Source organism: Antechinus flavipes, chromosome 2 (genome assembly GCF_016432865.1).
Source record: "Antechinus flavipes isolate AdamAnt ecotype Samford, QLD, Australia chromosome 2, AdamAnt_v2, whole genome shotgun sequence".
Lineage (NCBI taxonomy): Eukaryota > Metazoa > Chordata > Mammalia > Dasyuromorphia > Dasyuridae > Antechinus > Antechinus flavipes.
Window position 1 is genome coordinate 580,066,759 of NC_067399.1, and position 20,746 is coordinate 580,087,504.

Here is a 20,746-nt window from a genome sequence, read left to right on the forward strand (position 1 = left end):
TGTTTTTCTGGCTAGAACCTGAAGATTGAGTAAGATGCCCATCAATTGGAGAAAGGTTGAATAAGTTATAGAACATGAATGTAACGGAATACTATTGTTTTATAAGAAATGATGAGCAGGATGATTTCAGAAAAATCTAGAAAGACTTTCACGAACTGATGCTAAGTGAAGTGAGAGCAGAACCAAGACAACAGTAACAACAAGATTATGTGATGACCAAGTATGATGGACTTGCCTCTTTTCAACAATAAGGTGATTCAAAGCAATTTCAATAAACTTAGAATGGAAAGTGTTATCTGCATCCAGAGAGAGAATTATGGAAACTGAATAAGGACAAAAGTAGATTAAGTGCACCCTTTTGTTGTTACTGTTTGCTGGAGGTTTTTTCTTTCTCATTTTTTCCCATTTTAATCTGATTTTTCTTGTAGATAATGAAGAATATGAAAATATGTTTAGAAGAAGTACATACATATGTTTAATCTATATAGGATTGCTTGCTGTCTTGGGGAAGGGGAAAGAGAAGAAAGAGGGGAAAAAATTTGGAACACAAGGTTTTAAAAAGGTGAATACTGAAAATTATCTTTGCCACTATTTGAAAAAATAAAATGCTATTTAAAAATAAAAATGTTCATTTATATTTTGACCATTCATCTATTGAGGAATGGTGGTTAATATTTTTTTAAAGTATTATTATAGGATAGTTTACCTCGCAGACCTGTGGAACAGAGAGGAATTTATGACCAAAGAAGAACTAGAGATCACTATTGACCACAACATAGAAAATTTTGATTATATCAAATTGAAAAGTTTTTGTACAAACAAAACAAATGCAAACAAGATTAGAAGGGAAACAATAAACTGGGAAAACATTTTTACAATCAAAGGTTCTGATAAAGGCCTCATTTCCAAAATATATAGAGAATTGACTCTAATCTATAAGAAATCAAACCATTCTCCAATTGATAAATGGTCAAAGGATATGAACAGACAATTCTCAGACGAAGAAATTGAAACTATTTATAGACATATGAAAATATGCTCCAAAACATTATTAATCAGAGAAATGCAAATTAAGACAACTCTGAGATACCACTACACATCTGTCAGATTGGCTAGAATGACAGGGAAAGATAATGGGGAATGTTGGAGGGGATGTGGGAAAACAGGGACACTGATACATTGTTGGTGGAATTGTGAATACATGCAGCCATTCTGGAGAGCAATTTGGAACTATGCTCAAAAAGTTATCAAACTGTGCATACTCTTTGATCCAGCAGTGTTTCTACTGGGCTTATACCCCAAGGGAGATACTAAAGAAAGGAAAGGGACCTGTATGTGCCAAAATGTTTGTGGCAGCCCTGTTTGTAGTGGCTAGAAGCTGGAAAATGAAAGGATGTCCATCAATTAGAGAATGGTTGAGTAAATTGTGGTATATGAATGTTATGGAATATTATTGTTCTGTAAGGAATGACCAGCAGGATGAATACAGAGAGGACTGGCGAGACTTACATGAACTGATGCTGAGTGAAATGAGCAGAACCAGGAGATCATTATATACCTCAACAACGATACTGTTTGAGAATGTATTCTGATGGAAGTGGATCTCTTCGATAAAGAGAGCTTTAATTGATCAAAGATGGACAGAAGCAGCTACACCCAGAGAAAGAACACTGGGAAATGAATATAAACTGCTTGCAATTTTGTTTTTCTTCCCGGGTTATTTATACCTTCTGAATTCAATTCTCCCTGTGCAACAAGAAAACTGTTCAGTTCTGCACACATATATTGTATCCAGGATATACTGTAACCTATTCAACATGTAAAGGACTGCTTGCCATCTTGGGGAAGGGGTGGAGGGAGGGAGGGGGAAAATCGGAACAGAAATGAATGCAAGGGATAATGCTGTAAAAAATTACCCTGGCATGCGTTCTATCAATAAAAAGATATTAAAATAAAAAATATATAAAGTATGCATTATTTATATATCTTAAATATGAGATCTTTATCAGAGAAACTTGCCAGCAATTATTTTTTTCTCATTATCTTACTTCTTATTTGAGAATATTATTTTTGACAAAATCATTTACATTATCCATTTAAATTTTATATGAATGAATTGTTGATTTAAAATTTTCCCAAAGTTTAAGTCTAATAATGGCTTCCCACTCCACCTCCATTCAATAAAGTTCAATGACTCCCTATTATCTTTAGGATCTAATATAAATTTTTCTGTTTGTCATTTAAAGTTCTTCATATCTGACTCCTTCCTAACTTTCTAGTCTTTTAATATGTTACTCTTCTCCTTGCATTCTATGGTCCAACCATAATAGCCTATTTGGGGCTCCTTACATATAACCTCCATTTCCCATCTCCTATCTCCATTACCTTGTATTTTTTGCCTCCTATGATTAGAATTTCCATCTTGTCAGTCCCCGGCTTTCTGTAAAACTAAGCAACTAGTCCTTTTCTATTCAGTTTCCTTCTACATAATTTATACATATGTTGTCTCTTCTGTTAAATGTAAATTCCTTGAGGGCAGAGAATGTTTTTCCTTTGCCTCTGACAGAACTTAGCATAATGTTCCTCAGCATCTTTTCTTAGAGAGACACCAAAGCCCTGAAAAGTTAAGTGACTTGCTGAGAGACAGCCAATGTGTCAGAGGTGGGACTTGTAGTCCTAAGTTTTCCTTATTTCAAGTCCAGCTGTCTATAGTTCTAACCTCACCTTCATACCTCAATGCTTCTTAGTGAGATATAATAAGTGTTTTATAAATACTTGTTGATTGATTGAGGTTTCAGTTACTTTGAGGGCAGGTATCTTCTATTTTATTTTATTTTATTTTGCCTTTCTTTGGATAACCAGTGCTTAACACAGTATCTGAAATACTCTTACTAAATATTTTAGTGATGGACTGAAATGCTTGCCAAATGTCATACCATATAAAATAGAAAATTTGGGATTTGAACCTAATTCCTCTGAGTGAATATCAGTATTCTTTAGTCAGCTGTTATCTTTTTGAAGAGCCCTTTCTCGTTGTTGAGGCTTGAATATGACCAAGAACTTTGGCAACACAGTTCCTTTGGCCAGAAAGGATAATTTGGAAGAAGGTCCCAAGAAAAATTTAGCAAAGGGTCCCCTTCCTCATTCCCTCCTAGGCCTCCTTCATTTGTTAGCCCTTTCACCCTCTAGGGGGCTGCCAAAATAATAATTATAGCCACAGCTCAAGGCTTAATTGGAGTTAGGCCACTGACACTTTATTTTTCCTCTTATCATTTAGTGGAATAATACTTGGGAGGAAAAGGAAATAGGGCATTGTGTGTTTGTGACATCCAGATGTTTCCATAAAAATAAGAAATAACTGAGCAGAAGCATTAAGAATCTCACTGAAGGATAAAACAGGAAGAAAAAGACACTTATTTCAACACAAATAACTTTGACAATTAGCAAACTGGCATGACTAAGCCATGAAAGACAAGTGAAAGGCAGAGAACAACGACACTGGCACAGTAAATATGTGTCTCAAATCTGCCCAATACCAGCATTAACTCTTCTTATTTTTCAACTTCATGGTCCCAGTTCCAAAAAGCTGAAAAATATAAGGCCTCTCATTTGCTAGAAAAAAAATCACGATGATCATTTCAGCTCATTATGGACACCCCAAAGACAAAAATGTGTGAATAACATCAACTTAGATCTATAGTTGCTTTCAATACTCTTGTGATTGCTAAGCCTCTGAAAAGTTGAAACACTCCAATTCATGTTATTCTGGGAGGAAGAGCTAAGAGTTTTTAAATCATCTCAGAAATCCTTTCAAGATACACATTCAGAAATGATAGACTGGAAGTAGAAGGATTAAACTGAGCACCCCACTATCTCTTACTAATAAGCTTTTCCATATTCTATCTTTGCCATCATACTGACAACTCCACAGCATGGACTGAGATCCTCAAGATGGACTTCCTGATACAGATTCTCCTCTCCTACTACAGCCAGAGGGATCCTGTTATGATGTTACATAGGGCAAAGTAAAGGAACCTGATCTGGAACTCATTTATATCTTATTGATAATACTGAGGCAATCTATCATGAGTTCCCTCATCATCTTCTTCCAAACCTCACTCTATTTTCATTTATTCTCTTCTCTTTTGCCACAGAAGAAGAGGTCATCTTTTTCTTTGTCAAGGGCAATCTCTCTACTAAAACTCTTGATCCCATGTTCTTCAGGAGTTTGTACCAATGAATCTACTTGTCTTCTACTAATTATTAATTCCTTGATCTTAACCATTTCTTCCAACTCTCATCCTAAATCTCTCCTCTCTTTCAGGGCTACACTCCTAGAAAAGTGAGTTATGATAACTGACTTAGTTTACTACTTATTTACTTTTCAACTTCTTGATAATGAATCCCACCACTCTTGAAATTGCTTCCTCACAGATCCCCACAACCTCTTAATTGCCAAATCTCCTGCCCTATTCAGTCCCCATTTTTCTTTACCTTTCCACACACACACATGCTAACCATTCTCTCTTCCCAGATGTGCTCTCTTCCACTGGATTTCATAATACTCTTCTCTTATTTTTTTTTCTATTGTTTAGTGGGTCCTTCTCAAGTCTTATTCAGTTCTCCTCCTGACCTCTCCTCCCCCACACACATGTGAGTGCTCTAATCTAGGCCCTCTTCTCTGTCTATGATCTCTACTTTTAGTAAACTTATCCCTCCCATCTCATTTTTCTGAAGATGGCACTGTGCTGACTGCCTCAAGACGCAGAATATTTGAAGGCATACAAAAGAATAAAAGACTTATTGCCTAATGATTGTTATATAGCATTTAGTAGACAGGAATTTCACTGATTTATTCTATCAACAAATTTATCTTAGATATATCCTGGAGATAAGTAATAAGCTGGGTTCAAAACTAAATTGGAAGAAACTGGTTGATTTACTTATGAGAGAGTGCCCAGTACTTTCTATGATCCAAGCTGCTCTCAAAACAATGTTTTTAATATTTTACCCATGGTTCTAATACCAAATCTTTCAGTAATGCTATCTGGCTGTAAATTGTGAAATGCCAGAGTCTCAGAAGAATCAAAATTACAGGTGCCCCAAAGTGTAATGGAGAAGCAAACAGTGTATGTAAACAGCATCATATTATCGGTACATCCAAAAAAAATGGCTTGAAAAGCCCTCAACCAGAAAATGTACAAGAAAAGGAAGTTGGTCATATAACAAGACCCAGCACCAAAACATGAACAGCTCAAGTGCTGCAATAGTATCCATGAATTATTCAAAGACCTAGAAGAAGATCTGTGTGTAACAAGTTTCCTTTCGGTTCTATTTCCTCAATACCTCTCACACTCTCTTTCCCTCTCCCCGCACTACTACCACATTGATTCAGAATTTTATTACTGCTCCTTAATAGGGTTTCCCCATCTTTGATTATAGTCTTTGCACTGCTGCCAAAAGAATCTTTCATGGGTCTGACATACACTCCACTAGATAAAAACTTTCAGTGGCTGGCTGCCTACTGCCTCTTGTGGAATACTATACCTCATAAACTCCTTAACCTGGCATTTTAAAGCCCTCTATAAAACAACTCCAATACACTTTTTAAGCCCAATTTCAGAGTACTCTATATTCCAGTAAAACTGAGGAATTACTGATGTTCAAGATGCTGCCTCTCACCTCTGTACATATGCACATGTCCCATGACTGGAAATAAACTTCCTCCTCACAACACCTGTTTCATCAAGGATCGGTAAATTTTCCACTTTCTTTTGAAGAAGTTTTCCCTACCGAAGGTTTTTCAATTTTCTTAGAGCACTTTAGATCTTGGTTACCATCCTATTCTACTATGAATTGTATTTACTTGTGGATATGTCATATGGCTCCCAAACAGAACATAAGTTTTTTGAAGGCAAGGAGGATTCTTAGGTTTTCTCTTAATAATTTGCATTTAGATAGAACTTTTAAGATTTATATTTTTTCTTATAAAAATCCTATGAGATAAACAGTGCAATAATTACTATTCCCAGACAAAAAAACTGAAAGGATCACAAAAGTAGTAAGTATTGGATCTGGATTTCAAAACTAGATTATTTGACTCCAAATGCTTTTTCCAGAATATCTGGAAAGCATATCTTTCCAGCATAATTACTTCCCTCATGATAAAAATAATAAATGTTCATTAAATTGTATAGGAGCAAAAGGAATGGATTTGGAGTCACAGATGGGCTCTAGTCTCAACTTGGCCATCAACTCCCTGTATGGATATTTTGGCAAATAACTTCAATATTCTGGGATTCCATTTCCTTATGGATACTTTGAAGACATTTGATTATATCTTTAGGTCTAATTCCAATTCTGATATTTTCTACTTATAGGGTTCCTAACAATGATGTACTCAGGTAAGTTTAAAGGATAAGAAAAATGGCATTCCTCCATTGTTATCTTCCTCCTTTTAGGAGCTTTATAAGCTCCTTGAGGGACAGTGATTGGCTATATAATGAAAGGTGAGGAATTAATGAGGAATCAGAGGAGGAAAATGTGGTTCAGGATAGAAAATAGAATTCTGCCTTTGGAGTTGCCAAGGTGTGTCTACAAATTCATGTACCCATTCTTGCAAGAATGTAAAATAAATCTTTCCTGCATTCAAAACAAAACAAAACAAAACAAAAACAAAAACAAAAACAAAGAGAAAGGAAAAAGAAAAGTGGCATTGTCCTGGCAAGGCTATCGCCAAAAATATGGTAAAGGTTATAAAGCACCCTGCAGAAGGTTTCGTCTTCTTTCCAAGATATCCAGGAAAAGTGATAAAGAATAACTAGGAATAAGAAGGTCAGCAGCTAACCCAGAAACCAAAAGAAAGAAGAACAGCAAAAGCAGAATATGAAGAAAGCATAAAGGGATGTGATCAAGGAAACAGGCCCCAGATGGAAAGAAACTGCCGGGAAAGCCTAAATAACGACATGAATAAATAATACAACATAAATTATACCCACGTGCACCTTTGTGATTTTGTGCAAAGCCTGGTTCTTCCACCAAACACCCACATTTGTCATACTGTCTTTGGGTCACTAGGGGATATTTGGGAGAAGACAATCTGTAATTCCTGGTTCTTGTAGAAAATCACATTTATCATATGGTTTCACTACAGTATCTGGTTTATTTGCTAGGTGCAGATATGCATTTATTTAGTGAGATTTATAAAACTGATCATTGCAAAATGTCCCTAGAGATAGGTAAGGCAAACCAATGTTCAGGCAATCTTGTTAGCACATCTTAGCCTCTGTCTTACTCCTGATTCTCTCTTCTCCCCTCCATATATTGCACTTCTGGCATTTTCTCTAAGATGGTTAAGAGCTGTAATAAATGATGTGTTTATGTGTGTGTGTGTGTGTGTGTGTGTGTGTGTGTGTATGTGTATATATATATATATATATATATATGTATATATATATATATATATATATATATGAAAAAAAAAACATACAAATACCCCACCTCAATTCTGTGACAAGCTGAAATATGAAAAACATTACAAATGTACATTATTATTACTGGAGTGTCTAGAGCGCTTACATCTGGAACTAAATTAATTTATCCATCTGTTGGATTTGCATTTTTTCTCAACTTTAATTTTTTAATTGCTTGAAAGAATAATTTAATAACTATCAGGAAAGGGGAATGACTTGTAGAGACATTTTTGATTCTGATCTAACTTCCTTAAATAGTGCTCTCCTCTCCATTTGCAAACATCTCCTACCATGATTGTTATTTTTTTTTGACCCCTTTCATTGGGTGGTTTTTCTGAATTCCCTTAAATTTCTGTGAGAAATTATTTACTTGAATTTCAGCCCTCTTCTTGTCTGTTGCATTAGGGGACTGATATTACCTGACCCCAAATGTTTCATTTGTTTTTGTTTACCACACACAAAAAAAAAAATATGTAAAAGACCTGTCTTCCAGGATCAGTGAGTCATTCAATGAATAACAAGGTATTTGGGGGCAGGGAAGGAAGCAAAGGTAACTTTCAGGCAGCCTGTTGACATAAGTCCTAGTAAGTAGCAAAAGATACCAAAAAAAAAAAAAAATGCTGCAACAAGCACTCTCTTACTAAATAGCAAAAAATTGAATAGGACAGCATTATGAACTTTCAATAGGATTAATTCTCATGAAATACTATTTTTGATTCAGTAGGACAATTTATCTCAACTACAGAAAAATAGCCTTAAAATAACAGCAATATTCCATATAAACAAGCCTAGAGAGACCCAGCTGAGTCCTAGAACCCATTTACATTCCTTACCTGATATTGACTAATGCATGGGTCACCTTGCTGGCTGCTTCTTTCCACTGGCCTGTGTTGGTTGAAATCCTCAGGACTAAAGGAAAGAAAGAACACAGAACTGTATAACCTATAGATATCAAAAAACCCAAAACCAATCAATCAAACAAAAAACAACAACCTAAGAACAGGGATTAAAATGCTTCCTGAGCTGAGATGCTCAAATAAGACATTTTTTTGAATAGAGCTTTCTTTTTATACTGCCTTAGAGTCTTGTTGTATAGAATCACATATAATCATCCAATTCAAGATGGTTCTTTTCCTCGTCCTCTCTTTGGGATCTCCTTTCTTTGGCCTTTTGAGTCAACTATCATAAGAGCTAATATATCACATCATAGCTGACATTTCAAGCTATTTTTCTTCCCAGATTGCTGCTAGTTTCTGTCAAAGCCTTCTTTGGTCAGAAGGAATAAACAGAGGCATCTGAAATTTCTCTAATTATTTTTTCCTAATAATCCATTAAGGAAAAATAAAATGAAGAAAAAATGCTTATTGTCCAGATTGTGTGCAGTTGGAAAGAAGCTGCTCTCCAACACAAAATCCCAGCTTTTTAATGCCAATGTTCTTCTACTGATGCCAGGTGGTTGCAAATCTTAAAACCCCACAACCTCTGAAATCAAAATTCCCTAATGGCATGGTGAAAATCTGGCTGTATCTGATCTAAGTTGGTTTGTACCATATTTCTAATAATGTCCCATCTATAAGAACTGGCACAAGGGATATATATGATATAAATGAGAACTTACTGGCTTTCAAGTCCTTTCCCTGGGTTTGAAAGGAAGAATAATTAGAAATATACAGGTCAACTACAATAACACTAAAAATCATTTGGTGGGTAACCTTACATTCTAGCAAAGGTCTTTGCAACTTTGCAACCCCAGAAACTAATCATACTTCCTGCCTCTAAGTCCTAATGTGTCCTCCCATCACAATATAAGATGGGGAAAAAAGAAGATGCCCCATGGGATTCATGAGGCAATGAAGAAGAAGGGTGGTGCTTCCAGAGATATCCTTGGAGAACCCTGGAGATCTGAGTGTGTTGCTGCCATTCAGTTTTTGCTCTTCATTCTGCAGTATATTTTTTGATGGCATTCTTTCCTTCTCCAGTTTACTCATCAGGGTATCACAGGATACTCACCCTTCATTTCTTTCTTTTGGCAGATCTGAGAGTCTTCAAGTTAGCTACTTTTCTTTTGTGCAGGCAGCAACAGCAATTAGCTTTTCTGATGCTGGATGAATGCCTTGGTTAGATAGGCAGGCAGATTTCTTTTCAAAGGTCCATCTTCCCTCCCCACCCCGCCCTTTGCCTGGCTTGTTGAAAAATAACTGCATTTCTTTGCAGGTCAAACACTCTTGAGGACAATTCTGTCCTGCTGAAGCTTTGTTTCTTTTATGAAAGACTACGTCAATGTCAATATATGCAAACTATACCTAAGTCTGTAATTATAATATGAAAGAGCTAGGAGTCTGGGCAGGTGTCAATTACATTTGTTAGAGAGATGTGTCTGTTACAAGAGAAATCTATTGGATGGACAACTATGTCATCTCCTACAGGATTCTAGTCTTTTATTAATTATCCATAAAGTTTCTTCTCAGTATGAAGAGTGGACCCCGAAACTCTGAAAATCCTTAAAGGAGAAAACCTCCTTCAACTCTGCCTCAGTGAGGGACCCCACCCCAAAGGACAAACAGTTTCATCTTTGTTATCTGGGTGGGGTTGGCTCAGTCCTGAAACTCATTGAATTCAATTCAAATTCCAGCTCAGGCTGAAACCCACTGAGGAGCCAACTTGGGTCTCCACCCACGAGCCCCCTTCAGCTTGTAGCCAAAGCCTCCTATTATAAAAGAGCCAAACTAAAACCTTCTCTTTGCAGAGGTTCCAAACATGCCAGCCCTATGCTTGGTCCGCCAAGGGCCTCTGTCCACTGAAATACTGTTTCCAGTGCCATCCTCTCTTTATTCTCACCTATTTCCCTAACCAGACTACGCCTCTCTGTCAGGATTTCTAACCTTACTTCCAATATCCATAATAAACCTCTTTTATCAATCTAGGTTTTTGGGTCTGTAAATTCCTTTACAGAGAATCTTTGCACCTCCAGAAGGGAGTCCCCAAAACTCCCTACGCTTGTACCAACTCCCAAGGGGGTAAAGAGGAGCCAAATCTCTCCATTTGGTTCCTTGAACCCCGAACCTGCCACTAGACCTTATCATTTAACTCCTTGACCACTAGAAATCCTAATTCATTTTGGTTCCCTAAAGCTAACCCTCATCAAGCATCCTGTAAACTTTCAGTTGTTACTAAGAATAAATATTATTTCTAAGGCTTTTAGTTCAGTGTTTGATCCCATCCTACAGGGAAGATCTTGAACCTAAGATCTTTCCCCTCCACCTCCCAGTAGCTTTTAGGCTACACACCATTTTTGTGGGTCCCTAGTTTCCTCCTGCCATCTGCCTTATGTCTCTAGTACAATGCCCAGCAACCAAAAACAAGAATCTATTTACTTCGTGCCAAGCGCTATACTAAGTACTGATACTATAAATGCAAAGGGTAAAACAATCAAGCGCTATACTAAGTACTGATACTATAAATGCAAAGGGTAAAACAATCACTGTGCTCTAGAAGCTTACACTATAACATGCATACCAGTTCTCATTTCCTTTCCTCACTCTTTAAGCACTCTTTTGCCAGTCTTACGTAGTTCCTTTAAAAGCTTTTTTCACAAGTCAATTCTTCTATTAGTCTCTCCTCCTCATTCTCCTGGGACTTGCTCCAGTTTCCATCTATTTTTTTTCCCACGTACAGGAATGCTAGATAGAAGGTAGGTTTTCCACATGAAGTCTCATCAGAGAAAGGAAGAAAAGGACTCTCCAAGGCTCTCTGAGGCTTGGCTCCTTACCTCTCTATAAGGTCCAAGGTTTGGGCCTCTGAAGAATATAAACTAGCATTTAGCTTGTTCACTAGGTTCTTCACCCAACACACAGTCTAAATCCAAGTGACAATGTTCAGTCCTTTTGATTTTAAGGTAAATCTACTAATGAATTGATCTGAAATAAATTTATAAGTAAACTTCTGAATCCAATTCTCCCTGTGCAACAAGAGAACTGTTCGGTTCTGCAAACATATATTGTATCTAGGATATACTGCAACATATCTAACATATATAGGACTGCTTGCCATCTAGGGGAGGGGGTGGAGGGAGGGAGGGGAAAAATCGGAACAGAAACGAGTGCAAGGGATAATGTTGTAAAAAAATTACCCTGGTATGGATTCTGTCAATATAAAGTTATTATTAAATAAAATTTTAAAAAAATTTATAAGTAAAAATGCTCTCCAGTCCTCTTCTGTCTTTGTGAATTAATTCAGATAATTCCTAGGACCACACAATGCTTTCTGAAATCTAATACTCTTGTCAAAACTACTGAGACTACATAATTCTCCCTAGAATACAATCATTATAGAATTAAAAATATCTCTGCTACCCACAATTAATTTCTACCTCTCACCTCCTCTCCAAAGAATCCCAGAATGTCAGAGCTGGAAAAGACCTTAAAGATCATAAAACAAATCTTACTTCATCATAAAGGAAGTAACTGAAGCCCAGGGATCAAATGACTTGTGCAGGACTACATAGCAAACTAGCAACAGAGCTGGAGCTAGAATTAAAGTCTCTTAAGACACTGCTACTCCTATACTCCTTTCTAGAATACGAGGTTGTTTCCAGGTATTTTATTAAATCAGGCCTCTAAATTCATGGTCCTCTCTAGTTTCTTTTATATTCTCAAAGAGAAGGACATTGAGGGCCTTAAGAAATCTATACTAACATGAAACATCAATAATTGAAGGCAGAAAAATGATTTTAAAGTTTTCTCTGCTTGCCACAGGTAACAAGGGAGGAGACTAGCAGGGGTCCTCCAACTTTTTAAATAAGAGGCTAGTTCACTGTCCCTCAGGCTGTTAGAGAGCCGGACTATAGTAAAAACAAAAACTTTTGTTTTGTGGGCCTTTAAATAAAGAAACTTCATAGCCCTGGGTGAGGGGGATAAATGTCCTCAGCTATCACATCTGGCCCATGGGCCGTAGTTTGAGGACCCCTGCGATGCTCTGCCCAGGAACAGACAATATAAGTTTCTATTACATTCAGTGCCTCCTACATGATAATAGGGGAGATTCTGGTGAAGAAGAGGGTATTGAAGGTTAAGGTGATGAGAAAACAGAAAAGGCAACTCACCCATTGAATAGAGATTGTCAAAGCTCTGGTGCATCCGGATAATCTCATAGTACAGTTCATCATAACTGCTGGGAGTGGGCAGGAATGTGTCTCCATAAGTAATAAACATGTTAAATAAGTTCACAACCTAGAAAAGAATCAATGCCAACCATTAAGGAGAATAATTTGGGAGTATGACCTAAGCGCTACTAAATTGTGCATATCCTTTGATCTAGAAACATCTCTACTAGGTTTGTACTCCAAAGACAAAGCAAAAGGCAAAAGATCCAAACATACAAAAATATTTATGGCAACTCTTTTTTGTAGTGACAAAGAAGTAGAAATTGAAAGGATGCCCATTAACAGGGGAATGGTTAAACAAGTTGTGGCATATGACTATGATGAAAAACTATAGTGCCATGAGAAATGATTAGGGGGATGGTTTCAGAAAAATATGAAAAGATCTATATGAACTGATGCAAAGTGAAGTGAACAGAACCAGGAGACCACAGTATATAATAAGAGTAATGATGAGATACAGTTTCCAGGAGAAATATGGCAGTAATCCTGAGGTCCCCTGACCTTAGAATGATATTGTTCTAACAAACTGTCAAGGATCCTAAAGTCTCCTGGCCTTAGAAATACTATAGTATAGTCCTACAAACATTGCTGACTATCAGACAATCTGTTGGTCAGTGATAAACAAGTTCCCGAGATAGTAGTGAACAGACTACTCTTCAAACCTACCTGTAAGCCTTAAAATTAGCAGAAAAGTAACATAAAGCTCTGGCCTCTCTAATTTTGTCCTATAAATTTACCTTTTTATTCCTGGTTCTTTGCTAAATCCTTTTGGAACTTAGCCTACTTCAATTGACATTACAATTATAATAAACTTTGCCCCTTGACTTGGAGATGAGTTCAGGCCTGCAAATTCTTTTGAGACACCTCAAGACACTGGTCTGCAACCCCAACTTTTTGGGGTTTCTTTTGTACTTTAACAGTAGTAATACTATAATGATGATCAAATGTGAAAGATTTAGTTACTCTGATCTATACAGTGATCTAAGATAATTCCAGAGGACTCATGATGAAAAAGAATCCTATCCACCTCCAGAAATATCTGATGAACTCTAAGTGCAAATGGAAGTATAATTTCTCCATCTTATTTTTCTTGCCTTTTTTGAAACATGTCTAATATGGAAATATGTTCTGCATGATTTTACATGTATAATTGATATCACACTGCTTGCCTTCTCAGTGGATGGGGAAAAAGTATGTTGGAGGAAGAGAATTTGGAACTCAAAATTTTTTAGAAGAATGCAAAAAGTAAAACAAAATATTGGAGAAAAAAAGAAGAAAATAATCAACAATCCTACTCACAAGTATAAGGCATGAACCTTTGAAAAGATATACCTGAGAGGTTCATTAGAGGGAGAGAACTTCCCCTCTAATCAGTCAGAAAGGGTTCTAAGAAATACTATGAAAATGTCAATTGGTCACAAATAGGAGCAAACACCCTATTGGTCAATCCACTGGCTAGGAGATCATTTAACAGGAAAACAAAATGCAGAGATATCCCTTGTGGCTTAGTCCTCAAGATTCTAGTGACTGACCCAAACTATGTCCTCTTGATTATGGGGAAGAAAGCTGAAAGGAAAGAGGATGTAGAAAAGGATAGGTTTTTTCATTACTCACCATAAGAGCCAATGTGAAAATGTTGTGTTTGGCCAAGAGCACAGTTTCATTGGACATAAGGAACTTCAGCAAGTTGATCAAAGCTAAAGGAATAAAAACAGAAAATCTTTTCAACAGCTACTTAAATACAACCAATAAAATTAATTGAAAGCCAACTAGCTACAAAATTCCAGATAAGGAATAAGCTGAGCCCTTGTGAGCCTTTGGGCTGCTAAGGACTTTTAAGGCAGGCAGCAGATAAAATATTTCACAGAAATCACTGACCCTCCCTAGCATATGTCTGCTGAGTTGCCGTAGAAGATTCTTTTTAAAAATCAACTTCTTTTTGCTGCTTCTTAAACAGCAATTAAACTTAGAAAATTGACTACAAAACTGACATCTTAGTGTTCCAAATTTACTCCCACTTGGTGATTTCCCCATCAAATTTGCTCAATTTACAAGTCAAAACGAGGTGGTATTTTTTTTTCTGCCTGCTAGCATCTCAAGCTACTCCAAGATTCAGCCATGTTCTCTGTTTCCAACATCACTGCTTATAAGAACAACTTCTACAGATTTTACTGGTCACCAGCTGTTCAAGGAATAGGACAATCAGCAACTGGAAAGCAGTACTCTGAGAAAGAGGAATGCTACAAATAAGGATAAATCTTATCTAGATTAAACTTCAAATATTACCTTAATATCCCTCCTGGTCATAGTCATGTCTTTTTCTCTACCAAGCAAACAAAGAGAGGGATTGCTAAATACAAACAATCCCAGTAAAGAAATTGAATGTATGGCCCCAGGCTCTAAGGGCAACTTTAAAGGCATTTGGCAAATAAATCTTAAACATAAAAGAAATCCTCAATAGCTATCTTGTCCTCTCTCACCCAGGACATCTGTCTCTGAAAAGAAATCGCTCCAAGCCCATCTGGAATAGTTTCCCTGTACCCTACTCCCCGCTTTGAAGGCAAGCTGCAAGGGATTCAGCAGATGCAGGCAACCATAAGTTTAGCTCTTTTGTCTTCTCACCCCAATTTCTCCTCCCTTTCCTTTCTCACTGTTCCTGGGAAGGTAACAGGCTCAACCTCCCTTTTCTGTAAAAGTCAGCTTTAGAGCCACTTGCTAAAAAAGATACCACATCTACCTTACTCTTGATTTGAAAGCTTTAGGAAAACAAAAGTGTGGGTTTTGGCATGAAATAACAGAGTGATACAGTGATGAGTAGGTGTAAGCCTCCTGGACGCCTGGTTCCTACTATTTTGACTAAGCCCTAGATGTAGTTAGAGAATGGAAGAGAGAAGACCATAGAAGACTGGCTCTACACAAACTGTTTCTGTTCCTTGTGCCCCCTCCCTACAGAAAAAGAAGGCTAACATGGTTGAAGGAGGTAAAAAGACCTCTCCTGAATCCACTCACCAGAACTTTCAATCTCCAGATGCCTTCTGGGCCCCCCTATTGTTGAGGTTGGTAAGGAGACCCCAAAAGTTTGGGGTCACAAACCAATGTTGTGAGGTATCTCAAAAGAATTTGCAGGCTTAATCCCATTTCCTAGTCAAGGGGCAAAGTTTACTGGAATTGTAATGTCAATTGAAGCGGGCTAAGCTCCAGGAGAGGTTAGCAGGGAACCAAGAGAAAGGAGACAGATTTATAAGACAGAGTTGGATCAGAGTTTCATGTTACTTATTTGCTAATTTTATGGCTTTCAGGTAGGTTTGAGGGGTACTCTTATTCACTATCCTCAGGAACTTGGTTATCACTGACCAACAGATAATCTGTCAGTCAATAATATTTATAGGACTATTGTAAGGCCAGAAGATTTTACAATCACTGACAGACAGATTATTAGTACAATAGCACTCCAAAGTCAAGGGACTTCAAAATCACTGCTGTCTCCCCTAGAAGCTATATTGCATCACTATGACCAGAAGGTATTCTTTGAGTTGCTGGCTCATTACATTGAATCAGTTGTGAAAGTGGCTGACAGAAAATCCCATGAAAACATGCCTAGGATCACTAGGACACTACTGTTAGGAGCAATTGGAGAGATGGGGGTAGAGGGGAGCAAATAGGGAAGAGACAGGAAGGAGATATTTGATGAAAAAAAATACCCAACTTCAAACCTCCTTCTTTAAACTACCTTCTAGCCAGGTTTGTTAAGGAACTTTCTTTCTGTCCTTAAACTCAACACAAATTTTGGCAATGATTAAAAGTCACCTGGTATGTGGACTCAAGGAACTCACAAGGGGGGAGAAGAAAAAGGGGATGAGCAATGTATGTAGGAATGCCAGAGAATGAAATAGATGAATACACAGGTTTCTCATACAACCTTTCAATAAGAACTCTTATCCTAATCACATACAGTGCAGGGATGCAGGCTCCACATTGGCAATCTGGTAAATAAGGACCAGGAAACCTGAAAAAAAGTGAAAAAGGGAGGGGGAGGAGGAAGGCAAGGGAAATGATTTATTGCTACTGAGTTGGAGCAAAGCTAGTCATGTTCTCTGGGATTTCAGAGTCTGTGATGACAAAATGGGGAATGGGGAAGAAAGAAAGGAGGGAGCAATGCTGGCCCAGGCCATGAAGCAGTACAGATCTGGGCTTCCACAAACACCAAGGGAACTAAACACCTTACAACAACAACAACAACAAAAAAAAAGTCAAATCCTGAAAGGCTAGAGAAGCAGATCAGGGAGAAGCTTATGGGAGCCATAAGGTCATTCAGGCAGAATCTGCCTGGTGGTATTGTGATGCCAGAGTCTCTTTGAACTGTTCTACCTCAGTTTCCCTGAATCGTTCTATCTCAGTTTCCTTAACTGTTCTGCCTCAATCCCCTTAGTTGTAAAAGTCCCCTTCTGGTTCATTAAGACTGAGGACCATTTGCTCTAAGGTTATAAATTGTCAATGTGAGGCTCAAGAAAAGGGGGAGATAGAACTTCCTGATTCCTAACTCCTTCTGCCCTCAAGAATTTATGACATTACCCCTCTAAAATATTCCAAAAGATAAGATTATCCCGGATACCTCATTGACATCTTTACTTCTGTTTATTCAGACATCCTGACTCTGGCTTCCAGTTTCCTCCCATCCTGCTAGAACCCAATTTATGATCCTGAAACTTCCTACTCTCAATGTTCTGACTCCGCCCTTGCCTTGGTCTACCCCTGTAGCTGAGTCAAGTGGCTATATATGTCATTGAGAACTCACATTCACCACTGGATACTTTAAGATGAGGGTCCTGTCCAATCAATTATACTCTCCAATTAATAAAATATTAAAACCTTTCTAATCTCTATCCTGCCTCAGTTTCTCTGATATTACATACAGTATGATAGATAAAGCACTGAGCTTGCAATCATCAAGATCTGAGTTCAAATCCATCCTTAAACACTTAATTGTTGTGTGACTCTGAGAAGTTTCCTTAACTATATAGTGGGGACAATAGCAACTATCTTTTAGGGATTTTGTAGAATCAAATGAGACAATTTTTGTAAAGTGCTCAGTATGGGTTCCTGCCATATGGCAGGAACTATATAAATTGTAATTTCCTTTGTTCTTTCATACCGATCCTAGAACCTCCTAAGATAATGAAACCCAGAAAAGCAAATCCCTGAACCAGCCACTGCTGGCTTCTTGTATGAGGAAACACACATCTTCTTCCTTCATACTGTGGTTATCTCAATGATTCTACTTTCAATGATTTAAAAACCTGAACAACAGTTCAGCAACTTGGAGAATCACTATTCAATTCAATATACACTTAAATAACTACTATATTCAAAGATCTGAAGATGCAAAGGTGAAAAAGTACATAGTTCCTGTCCTAAAAGAACTTGCAGAACTTTGGTGAAGGGATAAGATGCAAGGCAAAACAGTATAATATAAGGACATTGTGATGGAAGCTAGGTAAAAAGTAAATAAGAAATATGATAGATGCCCTAGAAGTATCAGATATCAAGCTATATTACAAAGCAGGATCCATTAAAATTATTTGATTCTGGTTGATTAACAAAACAAGTTAGTTTTCTAAGATGCAGCAGTTTGACAAATTCAAGGATTCTAACTAGGGTAAAAAAAAAAAAAAGACTCATTTTTGGACCAAAGTGCTGGGAAAGTTGGAAAGAAGTCAGGTTAAAATTTGGTTTACCTCAGTTTCTTATATAACATACCACACAATAAGTTCCAAATGGATTGTAAATCTAAGTATAAAAGGTTACATTATAAACAAATTTAAAAAACAGAGGAAAAGATATCTTTTTCAAATATGGATAAGGCACACTAATGCGTTATTGATAAAGCAATCCCATCATTCTGAAAAGCAATTTGGTTCTATACTCAAAAAGTCACTAAACTGAGTTCTATGATGCAGAGATAACATTATTAGGCTTGTAAGAATTTAAAAGAGATCAAAGAAAAATAAAGGATTCATATGTACAAAAGTATCTTTTACTGTAATAAAGATTTACAATTAGAAAATGGCTGATTAAATCATTTTATATAAATGTAAAGGAATATTATTGTGTCAAAAGAAATGACAAGTGGAATGGATTTCAGAGAAACCTGAGATGTGTAGAAATTGATGAAGTCTGGAGAATAATTTATACAATGAATACAACATGGTAAAAGAAAAAAAATTGTGAAATAAAGAATTTTAAGAAGTTTTAAAGACTTCAAAAGATTGGTAATAAATTATGTTTCCTGATTCTTGGCAGAAAAGTGATGGATCAGCTAGGGGTGAAGAATGAGATACATGTTTTCAGACCTAATTAATATCTGGATAAAATGGGATGAGTTGGGAGAGATAAAGAATTAAGAATTTGGAGGGATTTTCAGTGCCACTTTAAAAAGGGGGGGGGGGAGGAAATAATGTTTACTGATTGATGAAAAACAAATAAATATTAATAAATATTTTTTTAAAAAGCAGAAAATTAGAAAATAGCATAGATAAGCAGGATAATGTTTGGACTACCATATTAAATTTGAAATACTTATATTTTATGATTAAAATGATTGTATATAGCCTAAATCAGATTGTTGTCTTAGGGAGAAAACAAAGAGTGGGAAGGAAAAAAAAAAAAAGAACTAAAAATCTTACAAAAATGAATGTTGAAAACTATCTTTATATATAACTGGAAAAATAAAATACTATTAAGCAAAAAAAAAAAAAAAATTAAGGAAAAAAAGTTTATATGTTTAAAAGCCAAGCTAAATGATGTAGAGAAAAATGTTCATAACTGTTGATGTTTTACAAATATATAATAATGAAAACAAACCTTTTTTAAAAACAGGAGGACATAAAGAACAATTCCCACTGAGAGAATAAATAGAAGTCTTCATAAGGAAACAATAGAACCTAAATTAGGTCGAAGCATTTCAACTGAAGAGATAAGAAATCAGTTCCAGTTATAGGGATGGCCTATTCAATCATATGAATGCGTGCATGAAGGATGACTCACTCTTCATTGATTCCTCAATCTCCAATCCTAATAGAAAATAGGGGTGGAAATACTAAAGTAGCTGGACCCTTAAAGAGAAGAAAACCAAAAAATATTTCTGTGACTCTATCACTTAAGGAATAAATAGTTCAATTCCAGATTAGGAATTCCAATTCAAAGCTGTCTTTTGTCCTCAGTTTTCTTAGCAGAGAGTGTTTTCATCTAGCCACTTTACACTAGTAGTCTAACTCCAATCTTAGTTATCTCTTGCCTGGAGCTACAAATCTATCCATGGGAACATTAAATAGCCTTTAATAACACAGACTGCTGACAAACAATAGATAATGAAGTTCAGAATGCAAAAAACACAGAAGAAGCCATGTTACAATGCTATCATTTTAAAAAGATGTTGCAGTTTCAGAACAAATTCTAATCGGGTTTTTTTTTTTTAATACCTCTTGATAATTCTATATTCCGTTATAGTATGCTAAAGATAATGTGGTATTGTGAAAAAAAATACTGGAGTTGGAATCAAAAGTCCTGAGTTTGAGTATTAAATCAATGATTTACTAGCTCTGTAACTTTTAGCAAATAACCTGGATCTGTTTACTCTTCTATAAAATGGAGCAATCTAGCTCACAGAGCCATTTTATTTTATTTTTTTTAAAATAATAGCTTTTTATATTCAAAATACATAAAAAGATAGTTTCTAACATTTGCCCTTGCAAAAGCTTGTGTTCCAAATTTTTTCCTCACCCCTCTTCCCTAGACAGCAAGTAATCCAATATGAATTAAACATGTACAATTCTTCCGAACATAGTTCCACATTTATCATGCTGCACAGAAAAAATCAGATAAAAAAAGAAAAAATGAGAACAACAACAATAAGCAAGCAAACAAAAACAACAAAAGAGGTGAAAACACTATATTGTGATCCACATTCAGTCCTCATAATCTTTCTGGATGCAGATGCTCTCTCTCTCACAAGTCTATTGAAATTGTCCTGAATCACCTCATGGTTGAAAAGAGCCAAGTTCCCATATTAATAATCAAATTAACAAAAACCATATGATCATCTCAATAGATGCAG

The 20,746-nt window shown here is 36.4% G+C and overlaps 1 protein-coding gene across 4 annotated transcripts in view; it reads right to left on the reverse strand.

The window, feature by feature from the left end:
• Positions 1-20,746, reverse strand: part of ARMH3 (armadillo like helical domain containing 3) — a 224,625-nt gene that overhangs the window by 97,730 nt on the left and 106,149 nt on the right. For all 4 annotated transcript variants that reach the window (XR_007951113.1, XM_051981286.1, XM_051981285.1 and 1 more), the window contains 3 exons: positions 14,248-14,330; positions 12,574-12,700; positions 8,306-8,381 (listed from right to left, as the gene is read on the reverse strand). Coding sequence is in view for 3 of the 4 variants with exons in the window: in XM_051981286.1 (XP_051837246.1) it covers positions 8,306-8,381; positions 12,574-12,700; positions 14,248-14,330 (286 nt within the window). In the remaining variant the exon portion in view is untranslated. The remainder of the gene's footprint in view (positions 1-8,305; positions 8,382-12,573; positions 12,701-14,247; positions 14,331-20,746) is intronic.